At 38.6% G+C, this 16,299-nt stretch overlaps 1 protein-coding gene across 1 annotated transcript in view; it reads left to right on the forward strand.

Annotated features, from left to right (window-relative positions):
- The window catches only part of LOC139446028 (tetratricopeptide repeat protein 41-like), a 59,333-nt gene extending 43,243 nt beyond the window's left edge, over window positions 1-16,090 (forward strand). The window contains exons 14-18 of the mRNA XM_071227293.1: window positions 7,198-7,351; window positions 9,134-9,283; window positions 10,233-10,339; window positions 11,915-12,007; window positions 13,119-16,090. Coding sequence (XP_071083394.1) covers window positions 7,198-7,351; window positions 9,134-9,283; window positions 10,233-10,339; window positions 11,915-12,007; window positions 13,119-14,383 — 1,769 coding nt within the window. The 3' untranslated portion in view covers window positions 14,384-16,090. The remainder of the gene's footprint in view (window positions 1-7,197; window positions 7,352-9,133; window positions 9,284-10,232; window positions 10,340-11,914; window positions 12,008-13,118) is intronic.
- The last annotated feature ends 209 nt before the right edge of the window (window positions 16,091-16,299 follow it).

Here is a 16,299-nt window from a genome sequence, read left to right on the forward strand (position 1 = left end):
GATGAAGATAACCATTATTTAACTTTATGAAGTAGACCCATGAAATGGGGATGCTTTAAGATTTTTTCCGAATTTGGATCTCAGTGCTGCCACACATTTTGAAAACCATACAAGAATGTAGTGCTTAGAGTGAGTGAGTATGGTTTAACGCCGCTTTTAGCAATATTCCAGCAATATCACGGCGGGGGACACCAGAAATGGGCTTCACACATTGTACCCATGTCGGGAATCGAACCCGGGTCTTCGGTGTGACGAGCTAACGCTTTAACCATCCTACCCGACCGCCCCTGTGGTGCTTAGACATCTCAGAGATGTCATTTCATGTTTGTCTCCTTCATGACTCTGGGAAATACCTTTGACTCATTGATCTGTCTTGTCAAGGGTCAAGGTCATCCACAAGTTTATAGCCTCAAAATTACTTAAGAGGAATTGAATGTAGTCAATGAAACTTGGTACATGTCATCCTAGGGCAGTGTGGAGTAAGACCTTTGTGAATGTTCCAGGAATACAGTCAAACATTGTTGTGTCGAACTTTGATGTGTCGGACTTATGGTTGTGTCGTAATTAGGGCTGCAACGAATACACTGTGAGGCGAATACGATTCATATCACGAATATAAGGGTAACGAATACGAATATTAATTCACAATTACAATAACAAGTCAGCAGTTAATGTATTATTAATTATATTCAGTGAAACAATAACATAAAATATTTCACATGGTTTGTTAATTATGAATAAATTATTCATTTATATACTGCACTTATCCAGGTACTAGTATCTGCTCAAATGTGACAATGACCAGTGACAACAATACTGTCAAATTAAATATTATTAGAGTGTTGTCATTGAAAGAAATCTATGCATATAATATGTTGTTATGGATATTTTTAGGTACAGGGTATGTTAATATACATGATAGCATATTCATAAATATTCGATTCTAATGACCATGAATAATGAATTAAATTCATGAATGGTTACGGTTCCATTCACCGAATACGTGAGTGAATCATACCAGCCCTGGTCGTAATAGAAGTTTGATCCCTTCATATTCATCTTTATTCATCATGATTTAACCTCTGATGTGTCGAATCGGATGTGTGGAGGTTGTCTTCAAGTCATTTTCCAGCCCAAAATATGTACTTCCAACACAAATTTACTCTGATAGGTCGACCTTGCCTTGACTCATGCATTATTACGGTTCAAATAAACAAGGCTATTCAAGACAGAAATCTCCACTGCACTGAGTTCAGCGTGTCAAAGGCCAATTGGATTGTTAGTAACACTCACACCTAACTTCAAAGAAACGTTTAATTGATGTGTCTATGGGGAATTAACAAGTCATTTGGTCAACACCATGGGCAGAGGTGGAAGGAGTCATGTGATTGTCATGTGTAAATCTTGTGATTACAAATTGTGTAATGTGTTACGTACTGGGACTTGAATGATAGTCTTTTTGTGTCAGTGGTGTTATAAGATAATGGAGAATAGATACCGAGCTGAATCAGGAAGGTTCCCACACCTACAAAATGTAAATTAACAGCAAAGTCGATTTCTAAAAGTAATGTTGGATATTTATTTCATATTCTTGTTATTTGCAGTAGATGTTTCGTGTTGTTCATTCTTCATGCCAATCAGTAAATGAATGCCAAGTTAATACTGTAAATCTTGAAATTAATGCAAGCGTGAATTAAATGCGAAAAATGTGGTCTTTGCACGCATTATTAAACATTGCATTTATATTAACAATAATACATTTTGGAGAGCAGAATTACCAACTTAGACAAACAAACAACTATATATTCCACGTCACTGTTTATTGAGCAGCACTTGTAACAAGTATATAAACAATGTCATTCAAACACTAATTACAACCATTGTTAGTAGCTCTCTATCAGCACTGCAAAACCTGCTAGATATTGCTCACAATTATGCGTGTAGATGGCGTCTGGTTTATAATGTGAATAAAAGTGCAGTCGTAGTATTTTCGCACTGTACATATAATGGACCTGACCCTCATGTTTCCTGTGCAAAGATAGAATTGCCATGTATTTTGTAACGTATGCTGGGGTATGCCTTAGTGACAGTATCTCAACACTCGAACGCTCGCGTATTGCATGTGAAAAACTGAAAAGACTTATTAATGTAAACCATAACAATGGTTTGTATTTCGGTGGGTTGAACCCAATTGCAGCTGTGCGAATACTACATAGAGTTATCTTGCCATGTGCCTTATATGGATGCAATGTATGGGGACAACTTACTGGTAGAGAGTATGAAGGAAATACCACAGCGCTGCTTCAGGGTTAGGGTTAAATGGTCTACCAAGACAAGAGTCAAGAGAGTTAAATGACTCTAAAAGTCCAGTTTACACCCTTGCCGAACTAGGCTGGTATTATGGAGTTACATTTTGGCTGGACTAACGAGTTTAAGCATAGTCCAATCAAAATCGTGCACCGAAATTGAAATCCGGTTCGTAAACTGTCGTGCAGATTTCGGCCGATTGCAGGATTTGCAAAGCATGTGCACTGCCAACTCGTTGTCAGCAGATATTTTCCAAATCTTTTCACGTTTTTAATCAATGTGCTCACGTGACTTGATGCATTTTGCGATGTAAGACCTGTTTTATCACAATATAGATCTTGATTATCGATCAGATCGTCCTGACTTGGTGCCACCATTTTGTGTGAAGCAAACGCAAGTGATACGAGAGGTGGAATCTGATTGGTCCATAGGAGAAGCTTAGAAGGGACATAACTGGTAATATCCACTGGTGGTGCCAGGATCGGGCCCAGTAATTCCAGCCTAGTTCGGCAAGGGTTGAAACTGGACCTTTAAAGTCAGTTAACTCTCTTGCCTCAGGAATATTGTATTGGATAGTCTAGATCTTATTACCATTCAAGCATACATTGATAAACAAGCTCTGCTCTTATTTCGTCAACTGTGTCGATGTTGCTGTGACTTCTATTTCAAACAACTATTTATTGGCAGACTTGGGCAATACAAATGTCAACCAGATTTTGACTAAAGATGTTATAAATCTCCCTGTTTTAACATGATGCACCTTGTCCATAAATACGATCTTTTCCATGTCTTGAATGATTACATGGCTAATTGTAATGTTCCCAGTAAATGTCAGTGGACTAGACTTGTGAATGAAAAGATCAGAAATGTAGATTCTGTTAAGCTTTTCAAACAAATGTGCGACCGACAGGACAGGACATTGAGTTTTAGATACTTTTTGTCATTAAACAATATATCACGTGACTAACCATGGGTCCGGGTAGTCCTGTGGGTACTCAGGTCCTACTCAGGACCCACCCGACCGAGTACCCGAGTTACCTGTCCCAGCCTTAGTTTCATACCACTCGCCTCAGGCTCGTGGTATAAAACCTAACACGGGACGTGGTAAAAAACCCTAACACAGGACGTGGTAAAAAACCTAACACAGGACGTGGTAAAAAACTTAACACAGGCCGTGGTATAAAACCTAATATGGGATGCATAAAACCCTATGTACCCCGAGTGACCCTGCTACAACTTATATGGTAACACACTGGAAATGGCTGTTGGTCATGCAGTGTTCCAAATAGACATCGGCCCTAAGGATGAAAGATTTGTTTCCGGGCTGATAGTTTTAAATTTCAGCAGGCCCATATGGCCTTCAGTTTATTTAAGTAATTATTTTTTAAGCATTATTTAAGTAATGTGATAAACATAACTTTGATATTTGTATACACTAGGATTAGACCATTCCAATGGTGTATGACATGTAAACACAAAGATGTTTTACAAGCTCATAATTTCCTTATAAATGTAGGCTTCATCTATCACCACAGAGTCTCTGAAAATCTTGCCATCTGAAAATCTTGCCAGCATATATCCTAAACAAAAATATTATCTGTAAAACAAGGAAATCTGTAGTGTCTCCTTAAATATATCTGTAACTTGATGATTCAAAGAACGCTTGACTTCATTATTGAAGTGTGTGTGTGTGTTTGTTGTTTAACACTGCTCTCAGCAAAATTGCAGCTATAGTGACTTGAAAATAATTGAGTCTGGACCAGACAATCCAGTGATTGATATTATGAACAACAATCCATACTATCCCGAAACATTATCATTTCATCAAACAAATATCAAGCCTGCATGACCACCCAATCCATTTAACCTCCCTCCTCTTTTGACCAGCGTGACCTGTGAAGATTCCGGGGTAGAATAGGTTTTCATCAACCCAAAAGGTGACTATGCTTGTCGTAAAAGGCGACTAATGGGATCGAGGGGTCAGGCTCGCTGACTTGGTTGATGAATGTCATCGATCCCAATTGCGTGGATCGATGCTCATGATATTAATCACTGGATTGTCTTGTCCAGACTCGATTATTTACAGGCCGCCGTGATATAGCTGGAATATTGCTGAGTGCTGCGTTAAACAACAAACCAACCAACTTACGACCAGCGTAGGTTGCTAAGGACCAAGTCTAAACCGAAATCTCAGGTTTTAAATTTAGTCGCCTCTTCTGACTAGCAGTGGAGTGTTGGGGACACATACTAACCCAGGTGTTCATGGTTGAAATGCCGTTTTCATAATGTATCATAATGATAATAATATCACCATAAACTGTTTAACATGACGTATATCACTTGAGTCTGAGATAATAAGACCACCCATATGCTTCTTAGAACCACTGTATAGAATCCCATGTCTATGAGTATCTGCCAACAGTCAGGGGTGCAAGATTAATCAGATTATCTATAAGCCCTAATGATGTGTCACTCAGCAAATGGGATTACATTGTAATACACAGCGTAACCTGTACAGATTAACTTGGCAGCATTCAAGAGAAGCATGTCACCTTCCACATTGACTGAAGGACAAATGAGGTTTTGGATCCTTGACAACTTTGTTCCGGAGCTCTGTCTAAATGTACATGTTGTGCTGTGTGCATGTTGCTTGGTTCAGAGGAGGTGGATCTGTTTGACATACCCTCATGGTGAATCCCTGTTGTTAAGTTCGGGGTGAGTAGTGTAATCCTAGTTGATGTTCATGATGGGATAATCCGATAAATCATATGGCGCCAGGTACATGTTGTTTCGTTCAATTCAGTGATGTGGTTTAAACACTATATTTTAAGTTCATCTTGTATTTTACATAAAATTTATTCAAGCAGGTTGGCAAATAGGCTAAGCCTAAATTAATTCCACTGCTCTGTTCAACAATCTTTACATGTTGTTACATCAAGTCCTTTACAATTCATTTTGATATGATCACACCAGAAAACCTAAAAAAGATCCTGCTCAAATCCTTTACAAATATATAATCTAAAAAAAAAAATGAAAGCTATAAAATTAGAAACTTTTCTGAGAATGGTCTTTTAATACTTTTAAGTTAAAGAACATTATTGGTTAGCCCTATGTTTATCATGTAAAATAATTTTTGTTTATGGTCATCAGATTTCAGTTATGTCAGGCCAGGTGTTGAAAAAGAATAAATAAACTTCAAGATTTCCAAGAGGACAGAATTTAGTTGATTTGATAAATGATCTAATGAGTTCTTCCCTATTTATTACGATATCCAAAAGTAAAAGCATAATTCATTTTTGTTCTAGGAGCTGTTCTGACTATTTCTGAATAATTTAGATTCAACACCTTAAACCTCTTTTGTTAGTCCTTTTTTAAAGGTTACTCATTTGAACCTACAGCTCTGAGTAAATATAAATAAATTCATGTTTTTCAAAGTCCTAGGTTCAATTCAGTACAGTGGGTGTCCAAAATGAATACATGAATATGCACTTGGATCTTATCAACACAGATCAAATTTTATCTAGCTCCAAATACACGTTTTATCAAACCCTGAAGCATTGTTGTGGGTGTGTACTGTGTATTGCATTCAGTACTGAACAATCCCCAATGGCCTTCTGTCAAGCATGTCATTGTTTCCTGAAGTATCTGAATAAAGTCTCCTGAGCATGAAATGTTCGTCTGGTGTCGGCCATTGTGTGATGTCCCATCTATCTCTGACTCAAGGACCTCCAACATGGGTGTCAGTTACTCTTTGTGTATGAGGAGGTTGAACAAGACTCACATTTGTTACAATCAGATTGTTCCAGTAAACAGATCGATACATATAGATTTGGGTATTGTTATCATCGAGAATCTGTGCTGGAACATGGTGAGGGGTTGAACTGTACCTTGTGAGTTACTAAATATTGCTTTCTCTTGTGTGGCACCATTACTGTTTTGTCATCTTACAGGTGATGGTTTGGTTCCAAGTATTAAGTCCATACTTAGTGTTCTGCTGTTACAATGTAGTTATGTAGCCTTCTACCTGTGTGGCACTGTTGGATGGCACAGTGGTAGTGTTGTCATCTTACAGGTGATGGTTTGGTTCCAAGTATTAAGTCCATACTTAGTGTTCTGCTGTTACAATGTATTTATGTAGCCTTCTACCTGTGTGGTACTGTTGGTAGTGGTAGTGTTGTCATCTTACAGGTGATGGTTTGGTGCCAAGTATTAAGCCCATACTAAGTGTTCTGCTGTTACAATGTAGTTATGTAGCCTTCTACCTGTGTGGTACTGTTGGATGGCACAGTGGTCGTGTTGTCATCTTACAGGTGATGGTTTGGTTACGGGATCGGGTGGTCAGGCTCGCTGACTTGGTCGATGCATGTCAACGATCCCAATTGCGTGGATCGATGCTCATGATGTCAATCACTGGATTGTCTGGTCCAGACTCAATTATTTACAGACCGCCGTCATATAGCTGGAATATTGCTGAGTGCGGCCTTAAACAACAAACCAACCAACCAACAAACCAACCAACCATTGTCATGCCTTGTCCTTTGAAGGAGATAGATCTGAACACATTATGAAGGACTGTATAGGGAAATCATTTGAAAAGTAATGCACGTGTCTGTTTGCAACAAAATAATGTTTTTGCCTTACTATGAGAAAAAACAGAACCTTGTCTATATATCATAAAGATCTGTCACAGTATATTTGAGATACCGGTATTCCAAGTTTTTCATGGAACCCTGGAGTATCTTGCTTAGGCTTGATAGAGACACAGACTTTATCATATGTGGGGTAATGAAACTCAGTAATCATGAGCATCTGAGAAGAGCATCTGAGAAGAGCATCCGAAGCGGTATGTCATGGCTATTTACCTCACATGCTGATGTCTTGTGCGTTCAGGTCGTCTACTGGGCCACCATGGCAGTATCAGACTGAGTGAGGGAGAGCTGGTTGAGGCGGAGGACCTACTGAAGGAATCGCTTGAGAGTATCGAGAACTGTCCAGGTCATGTCACCCTCAGGGCAACCATCCTCTACCATCTTGGCATTCTAAGGTAAGAAATCTTCACTGAGGCCTTATTTAAAAATAGATTACATTACTGATTATTTCCCCAAAATATTCTTTAATGCTGTAGCCTCCAATATTTTTTGTCCTTGCAGTATGTGGACAGTATTTAGAATAATGTAAAAGTAAAATAACTACTGCTTGGTGTTGCCTTCTATTGAAGTAAACTGCCGAGCAAAAGAAAGTATCCCCGTGTTATGGGTTTTCAGATGCTTAAAAAATGTGTAGTTTTCTTGCTTATCACAAGAACAACTGTGAACATCTCACTCACTCATAAAAGACAACTTTATCTCAAAAACAAGCAATCATTTGGGTATTAACAATGTGGTACGCAACAACCCTTATATTAGGGCCAAGAATCGCGATAAACATGTCCGTCTGAAAACGTATGATGTCCGAAAACCTATGATCTGATGATATTCACTTATATTTGATGGAGGCTAAAAATGAAACAAACACGCAATAATCGCAATAAACATGTCTGTCCGAAAACGTATGGTGTGCGAAAACCTATGATCCAACGATATGCACTTATATTTGATGGTGGCTAAAAACGAAACAAACAAGAAATGGTTATTCGATGACAATGTAATGAGAAGAGTGAAGCGCATGTTGTCATGATCAGCGTGAGTTGGTTCACAGATACCAAACATTCAGCCTGGTAACGTTTGTCATTTTTTGGTCAAATACAATTTTCAAGTCTTTTCTTTCCTTTTCAGTTTAGTTGAACATTCTCAAGGAATCATGTTTGAGGTTTTTGCCCTTGAAGTCAACAGTTATACATGGGTTAGGACTGTCATGATATGTCTGGTTGTTATTAGATACTTATCTCAACAGTAAGGTTGTGATACAATACATGATGCAATACATTGACAGTTGATACTTGTGAAGTTCAGGAGACAGACCTTTAGCAGAAGCTTAACTTGAAAATAATTGGGAAATTTGAGTCAGTGATTTGAGAACCCTTGCACATAAAATCTGAAAATATTTTATTGTTCATTATATACCATGTTACGTGTTTACCATGCTCATATACTATCATTATGCATCAGTACTTGAAACAAAACTACTCCTTCTGTGAGTTATGACACCTCTTTATATCAGCTGTCAAGATGTCAAGACTGAAATAAACCCATTAGGTCCATCAATCACTCACTATCTGCAAGCCATAACAGATCTGTGTGCAGATAATTTGTTCTGGAAAAATTCCTTAGGTCAACACAGGGAAGCAGGGGAGGGTCACTATAAAATATCACAGTCTCTAGAGCAGGGTCATAAAATATTTTTAACATATTTGGGGGTCTTGAAAAAAGAGACATGTTTTAATAGAATATCGAGTGCTTTTACATTTTGTCTTTTCGGTAAGGTCATGAAAAAAATGTACAAGGACACAGGGAGAGTCATCCAAACTACGACAAGCATTAGGGGAGGGTCATTATTGTTTCATCAAAAACCTCTGCCCAGCCTCAGCCCCCTGTAATAAATGACTGGTCCCTTACAATAAGATATCACCTGTTTTGGAAGTATAAAAAAGTGTGTTGACAGTATCCTACCCTGAAATTAATAAGTAAATTAATATCTCCTGGAGTGTTGGGTATGAGATAAGACAAACTTACCTACCTCCTGTAGAGATCGGTATTGTTTGATATATCAGATGTCAGTTTATCAATAAATCCATTTACATTACACCATAACCACAGCTTACAGTTGGTGAATGTTTTGAGATTTAATCAATATCCATGTGTGTACTGTGATATTCCTTACTTGGTAGGCACAAACAACAGGACTGTCTTCGTGCTGAGTCGTGTCTACGACAGTGTCTTATCCTACGAGAACAGTGGTTTGGAAAACGTCATCCCTTGGTTGCTGATGTTCTGGTAGCACTTGCCAGACTTCTGTCTTCCACTACTAATAACAAAGGGTATGTCTTATGCAAATGTGACTCTTCTGTGATTGTAGCCATTTAAGAAAATGAACATTGCATATTTTGTTGCAGTGTCAAACGCCTTGTTACGTATACTGCATTTGCTGTGATAGGTGCTCTGGGCACATAGAAAATTTGAATTTGGTGGAGCTAATTAAAACCATACACAATTACTGTAATCCACGTAATAATCACCCCGCTCTAATAAGCACCCATGGTGATATTTACAAATATATTGGCAAGTGAACCATCCCAATTAGCATCCCTTCCGATTGATCAATGTGCACAAGATTTATTTATTCGTGTATAATACGCACTCATGTGTTATATGCACCCTTAATTATGGGCAATTAAATTCTGGAAAAATATATCTGTCGTATATAAACAGTCAGGTCGTTAGCATAAACCACGAAATTTATCCTTCAACTCTGTTTTTTCCACCAAAATAATATTCTAAAAAGAGCCCCCTATTTCTAATTTTGAGAGTGCCCTGGGCGCCATTAAGTCGAATACGGTAGTTAAATTTGTATATTTGGAGATCGAGCAGTAGTGAACAAACTTATTGCCAATGTCGATGGAACTAAACCTTTTTCCCCTTCTACACTGCTGTACTTCTTCATCTAGATGTTGGTCAGGGTGTGCTTAATGGAGCAAGGACGACTTATATATTCTGTGAATATTAAACAATTATATGGTTGTTACAGTTGATTCTGAGCCATGAATTCCCTGGCCGTTCTGAACTATAGGTCATAATGCAAAATTATAATTATATCATAAGTCAGAGAAATCACTCCATTGTGTTGATTCCGGATGTACATATATACTTTAGTTAATGAATATTTTTGAGAACGTCAGCGACTTCATTATTACGATGGTGAAAGCTGGAATGATTTGTAAGTACATTTTGAAGATGTTCATCGTTGCCTTCCTGTGTTTACCCGTGCAGGTGTGACAAGGCGCAGGCAGAGCACCTGTACAGTCGGGCTATAGAAGTGCGGGAACAGTGCCTCACTCCCAACCATCTCCTCACGGCAGAGATACTCTATGAACTGGGTTTGTGTGTTTGCTTGTTTGTTTAATGCTGCAGTACAGTAATAATCTAGATATGTGACTGCAGCATGTGAATAACTGAGACTGGACGAGAAAAAACAGTTGAGATACAATAACTTGCAATCAACCAAGTCACCAGGCTTGACCACACGCCTCTTGACGTAGCTTCTCATGACAAGCATTGGTTGTAGGGGACAAATTTAAACACACATGTTTATGTTTGCTTGTTTGTTTGTTTTAAATGCCGTACTCGACAATATTCTAGCTATATAATGGTGGTCTATTGATAATTAAGTCTGGACAAGACAATCTAGAGATTGATATCATGAGCATCGATTCACGCAATTGGGATACAATGACATGCATCAACCAAGTCAGCGAGCCTGACCACTCAATCCCGTCAGTCGCCTCTTACGACAAGCATAGTTGCCCTTGAGGTCAAGCATGGGTTGATGAAGACCTATTCTAACCCGGATCTTCAAGTTTATGAACTGGGCATGTGAAAACAAAGTTTTGCAACCTTGGCACCTCATGTGTACATATTGGTTGACATATTCCTATGAACTGGGGATGTGAATTTATATATTATTACCAAATTCCACATATTAGGTACCTGCCCATGTGATAATTCTTTTTATTCCAGAACTTAGCTTCTGAATTATTCATTATGATGTAAAAAATATTTTTTTTAACTACAGACAGAAGGAAATCTCAATGGTATCTTGATTTGAACATTTGAATGTTGTTTCACAATATGAGGGATATTAGCTTTTGGCACTTTAAATGCTGAAAACAGTCCTGTTTTTCTTACATGATGGGGGGTCAGAACTAAACATTAAAGGGTTAATTCATCATGTTCACATGGAAACAGTTCACACATTGTTCTGGAGTTTAGTTTCAATGAAATTTATTTGACAGTTAGTATATTTTCTGAGGATGTTTGACAGATGGTGTGATAAAAGCCAAGTTTTAAACATTTGTGGATCTGTGAACAATAGATTAATAAAAAAATTTTTTTTTATTTTTTTGGGTATGAATTATTTGGCGTGACGCTCATGTCGACCTTTTAACAACTACAGTAATATGAAAGAATCAGGGGTTTGTTATCTTCTTTGAGTAGGGTAGCATGCCAGAAAGCATGTGAATTTGTGCACAAAATATTTGCACTTTTAGTCAAATCCAATTTTAGGCATAATTTCATTGAGATTTGCATCTTTATTATGATAGGTAGAGAGGACAAGTGAGTTTGTTGCCGGAAAAGATTTGGTCCACAGTGCAACAAGCTTGTCAAATAACAAATAAGACAAAAATAAAAATAGGATGGTTCACATGTTTGACTGACAGTACTTCAACATCCACATAATGAATGTACTGTCACAAGATCTGTCCAATTTTCCATAATTCACATTTTGCATGAAAATATGTGTCAATCTAGTTGAGAATATATATGTGCTAAGGGTATTATTGTCATTAAACAACATTCTTATGAGAAAAAACTCAGACTTTGTAATGAGTAGTAAGTGCTTCTACAGTATGTCATGCATGTTTCAAATTAGGAATATTCTTGCCTTTGTTCAGGTTGTTTGATTGGGGAGCAGCCAAGTTATTCAGCGAAAATGGAATCCATAAAGCTACTGAGACGGGCTCTGGACATCCGCACAACAAGATTAGGTAAGCTGGATCAGTGGGGGTCTGTATCAAGTAGACTAGGGGGAACAGTTGTCCTAGCCATCTATGGCTCCCCAATTTGCACTGCAGAGTTTTGTGAAACCTTTGATTGTGGGTTCAAATCCCAGTTTGCCCTGGAATCTCAGTTTCGAGGTTTGTCAGCACCATCCCATGTAGATGTGCCTAGTGGGTTTTATCGAAGTGGTAAACATCTGAGACCTACATCACTTGGGATTTCCTCCCACATTAAGCTGACATGCCATGATATAACTGGAATGATGTTCAAAGCGGTGTTGAACACAACCCAATCAGTCCCTCTTCCAGATTGTATGCGGATCTATAAAATACTACCTGATTTCAAACTTGAGATGTGAGCCTCAGTTAGCATTTGTTTCAAAGGACCATGAGGGAGGGTCACAGGAAAAACATGACATGTTCAGGGAATGAACGATGAAAACTCTCCATCTCACCTCCCACTGATAGTGTGAGTGAGTGAGTAAGTTTGGTTTTACGCCGCTTTTAGCAATATTCCAGCAATATCACGGCGGGGGAACACCAGAAATGGACTTCACACATTGTACCCATGTCGGGAATCGAACCTGGGTCTTCGGCGTGATGAGCGAACCCACTGATAGCCTTGGCTATCTCACTACCAAACAGGACTAGTAGCCTAGTGGTTAAAGTGTTCACTCATCATGCTGAAGACCCTGGTTCAATTCCCCACATGGGTAGCATGTGTGAAGCCCATTTCTGGTGTCCACCGCCATGATATTGCTGGAATATTACTAAAGGTGGCGTAAAACCATAGTCACTCATTCACTACCAAACACAATGAATGAGTGTTTATGCAAACAACTATCACCAGGAACCACTTCCCAGAAGTGATCTTAGTTCTACATCTATTGTATGTGTTAAAGGATAGATGTTACAATAGTCTTTGTGTAAAGATGGTTCTGTAGACCCAGGACTGTATTAGTATGGCAATAGGTATCAGTGCTGTTTAAATATAAAGTTTATTTCTTTTTATCATTAAGTGAGATTATTTTCTTAATTTAATTATTCTCTCAGGGTTACAGTGTTTTGATGCTTGTAAGATTATTGGTCCTACTTCCAGGGGGAGACCACCCAGACACGAAGGCAGCCCAGCAGTACCTCACAAACCAGGAGGTGATGCTGAGACTGGGTCACTATGAGTTTGGGCCTGCCAAACCTACCGACACCCGGACACCGTCCAATCCCTACAGCAGTCTTTCCTTCAGAGATAAAGATCTTTCAGCTGTCCAGAAAAAATTCCGGCCTTCCACCACCATTAACAGGTTGAGAAATGGGGATCGTGACTGTGTGAGATCTGTCAGCAGAGATGACCTACTGAAGCACAATCGTCCACTCAGCATCATGGGCAGCTCTGCTAGTGTCATGAGTGCATCCGAGAGAATTCTGACTGAATCAGACCGACCAAAGCTGTTGAGAAGGGGCTCAATGGAGAGACGCTTTCAGCAGGCTCTGGATATGGGTAAAACTGTGGCTCTGTCCGAGACCAACACCTCCAGTTTAACATCAGACTCTTCTATCAGGAGGTTGACTGTGGACCTCAGTTTTGCAGGGGGAGGGGGTGATGAGGAGGAGGCGGATCCTAGAAACCCTCCAGTCATGGTCTCGGAGCCACAGATAGACAACTATGCAAGTGATATGGCTCCCCAGCCGCAGAAATCACCAAAGAAGGTTCCAGTGAAAGCTAAAGTGGACTCCCGTCCTGTCAGTGCTCCTCTGAAGCTGTTCGCTCGGTATGGCAGTGCTGGAAGTGTGAAGCCTGGCATGCCCAATAGGACTCACAGTGCCAACTTCAGTCGAGGAGATGGATTAGGGGTCTACACGACAGGCGCCTCGTCTTCCTGTCTCACCAACAGCAGCCTCCAGAGTCACCGATCTCGCTGCAGCATCCCAGGTCCGTACGCCATCAACGTCTCCAACTGCCGCTCCATCACAGGCCCACACAGCTCCATCCACAGCCTACTGGAAAAGCCTGGCATACCCCGGGATATGAAGCGAGCTGTTCATCACAAATCGGCCTGGTATCACGTCAAAGGCAGGTATTCTACAAACGAAGAACCAGTTCCATCAAAGCGGTCCCAGAGTCGACCAAATTCTGTTACCAGTTCATCAACCAGAGATAATATACGTAGGAATGGTGTGAAGGAAAAGGAGTCAATATCTCGTAAGCATGCTGTGGGGAGGATCATCATGTCGCAGCGATCTGAGCCCATGCTTGCACATCCACACCAATCACGAGAGTCTCAACAAAGGGAGGGAATCCGCGGGGGTGTGGCCTTGAATTATGCTGTTGTCTCATTTAAACCAGAAACTGTGATTGTTACCTGATATCTGTACTTGACTATTCATTTAGATTTTGTGTACATAGATGTAAAATATGAGTTCAGAAATGATGTATGATATTAGTCAATGCAGGGTAGTAACTTATGTTAGCATTCCTACCTGTAGCCTTGTACAGGTATGTAAAAATAATTTGTAAATATTGACAATTTTCCATTGCTTCATAGAAGAACAAACTGTTTTTGCAGTTTTAATTTGTTATTTATTACACACAAAATATTGATCAGGCCACTACAAATTGGTTACTTGCTTGTTTCTTTTGAAAACTGAGAAACTGGTGGAAATGTTTTTGATTTCTTGTATGAAATATGTAAAGTATTTTGACCTATCAGGATGAAATGATTAATCTTGTTCCAGAAATAAGAGTGAGTGTGTGAGTTTGGTTTTACGTCGCTTTTAGCAATATTCCAGCAATATCGCAGCGGTCCAGAAATAAGAACAAGTTGCACATGACAACAACTTAGGTGAACATCTGGCAAACGAATACTACAAATCCCCATAATATTTAATTGATTGCCTTTGGCAATCTGTGTGCCTTATGTTTTTCTTTGTTAAAATATATTAATTTGTAAATTATGGACAATTAAAGAATATGATTCTATTTTAAAATATATATTTATTTATTCCCATATTAAGATCTGTTTCACATACAAAACAGGCCAAATGTAGATATTAGTTTTCAGGTATTTGTATTTGTAGCTTGGGCTTCAAAGCATATCTCTTTATTGCAGGAGGAACTGTGTCTCATTTATAAACTATGCTTTTAATTTCAAATTTAATATATGCTCATCTGTGTTGTATCATTTTTGTTATATTTGTAGATGAACAGTTATCTACCTTGTGCTTCCATGATGAATGATCTGATAGTATTGTGTTGTCATGTACATGTATGTCAAAGGATAAGAAGATAGTTAAGGTTGTTAATGGTCATCCATCTTGGATATACATACCGTATGCGCCATAATAAGACAATAAGCTTAATAAATTGATGTGGGGGTTCGCCTATTAGATCCGTACACAACAAACTAAATTTGTGTTCGGAGATTGAGTGGTAGTAAAAACTTCATTCAAATGTTGATGTTAGGCAATTATATACACCTTCTACTCTACTGTTTTCTGTAATATTCACAAGACACTACAGACTGTCGTGAAATATTTTGGACGGCGCATATGAAGATTACTCACAGATTGGTCTGGAATTTGGTCAAGGGTTGATTCTGGAGAAGGTTGCTTAATACTGCGAATAAGGTATGTTAAGGTGACGATATGCAAGTTTGACCACTGGTATATTACCAGGTTTGTGGGTTGCCATGTCATCTGATAACAGGCTGCTACGTGGCTATTTCACACACTGCTTAGTAATACTGTAAATGGGTTAAATTATGTTGCCACCAGAGGGCTAGAAAATTAAGGTTGGTAAAATTAAAGTTGTTTTAACACAAAATTATATTATGTGTCATGTTTGTAATATATCAGATTTGTGTATTTATGAAACTAATTATAAATGTTCCTTTAACTTATCTGTGATTTATATAAGATACTGTGATATTTGTACCAAAATAACTTCCAAGAAGGCCAGTTAGATGATTGACTTTACAAATAGGAAATAATAGTTTCTACCAAGTGGTAGTATCTAAGTGTTTTTTACTGCATTTCATTCAAATTTACCGCCACAATGATTCAACTGATTCGATAAATAGGGAATATTTATATTTTTCATAAATAATATTTCCCTAATGATAATAAGACTGTCAAGCATCATGACAGGAAGCCTGGCTTAGAACGTAGTGCTTGATAATGACCTTCATCTGTGCCCTTAGGATAACAGTAGGAGATCTCTTAGACTGACATGTAGTCCCAGAAATAAAGTTATCTTATTTAGAAATATATATCTACATAATAAA

This window comes from Haliotis cracherodii, unplaced genomic scaffold (genome assembly GCF_022045235.1).
Source record: "Haliotis cracherodii isolate W230 unplaced genomic scaffold, xgHalCrac1.p SCAF_6, whole genome shotgun sequence".
Lineage (NCBI taxonomy): Eukaryota > Metazoa > Mollusca > Gastropoda > Lepetellida > Haliotidae > Haliotis > Haliotis cracherodii.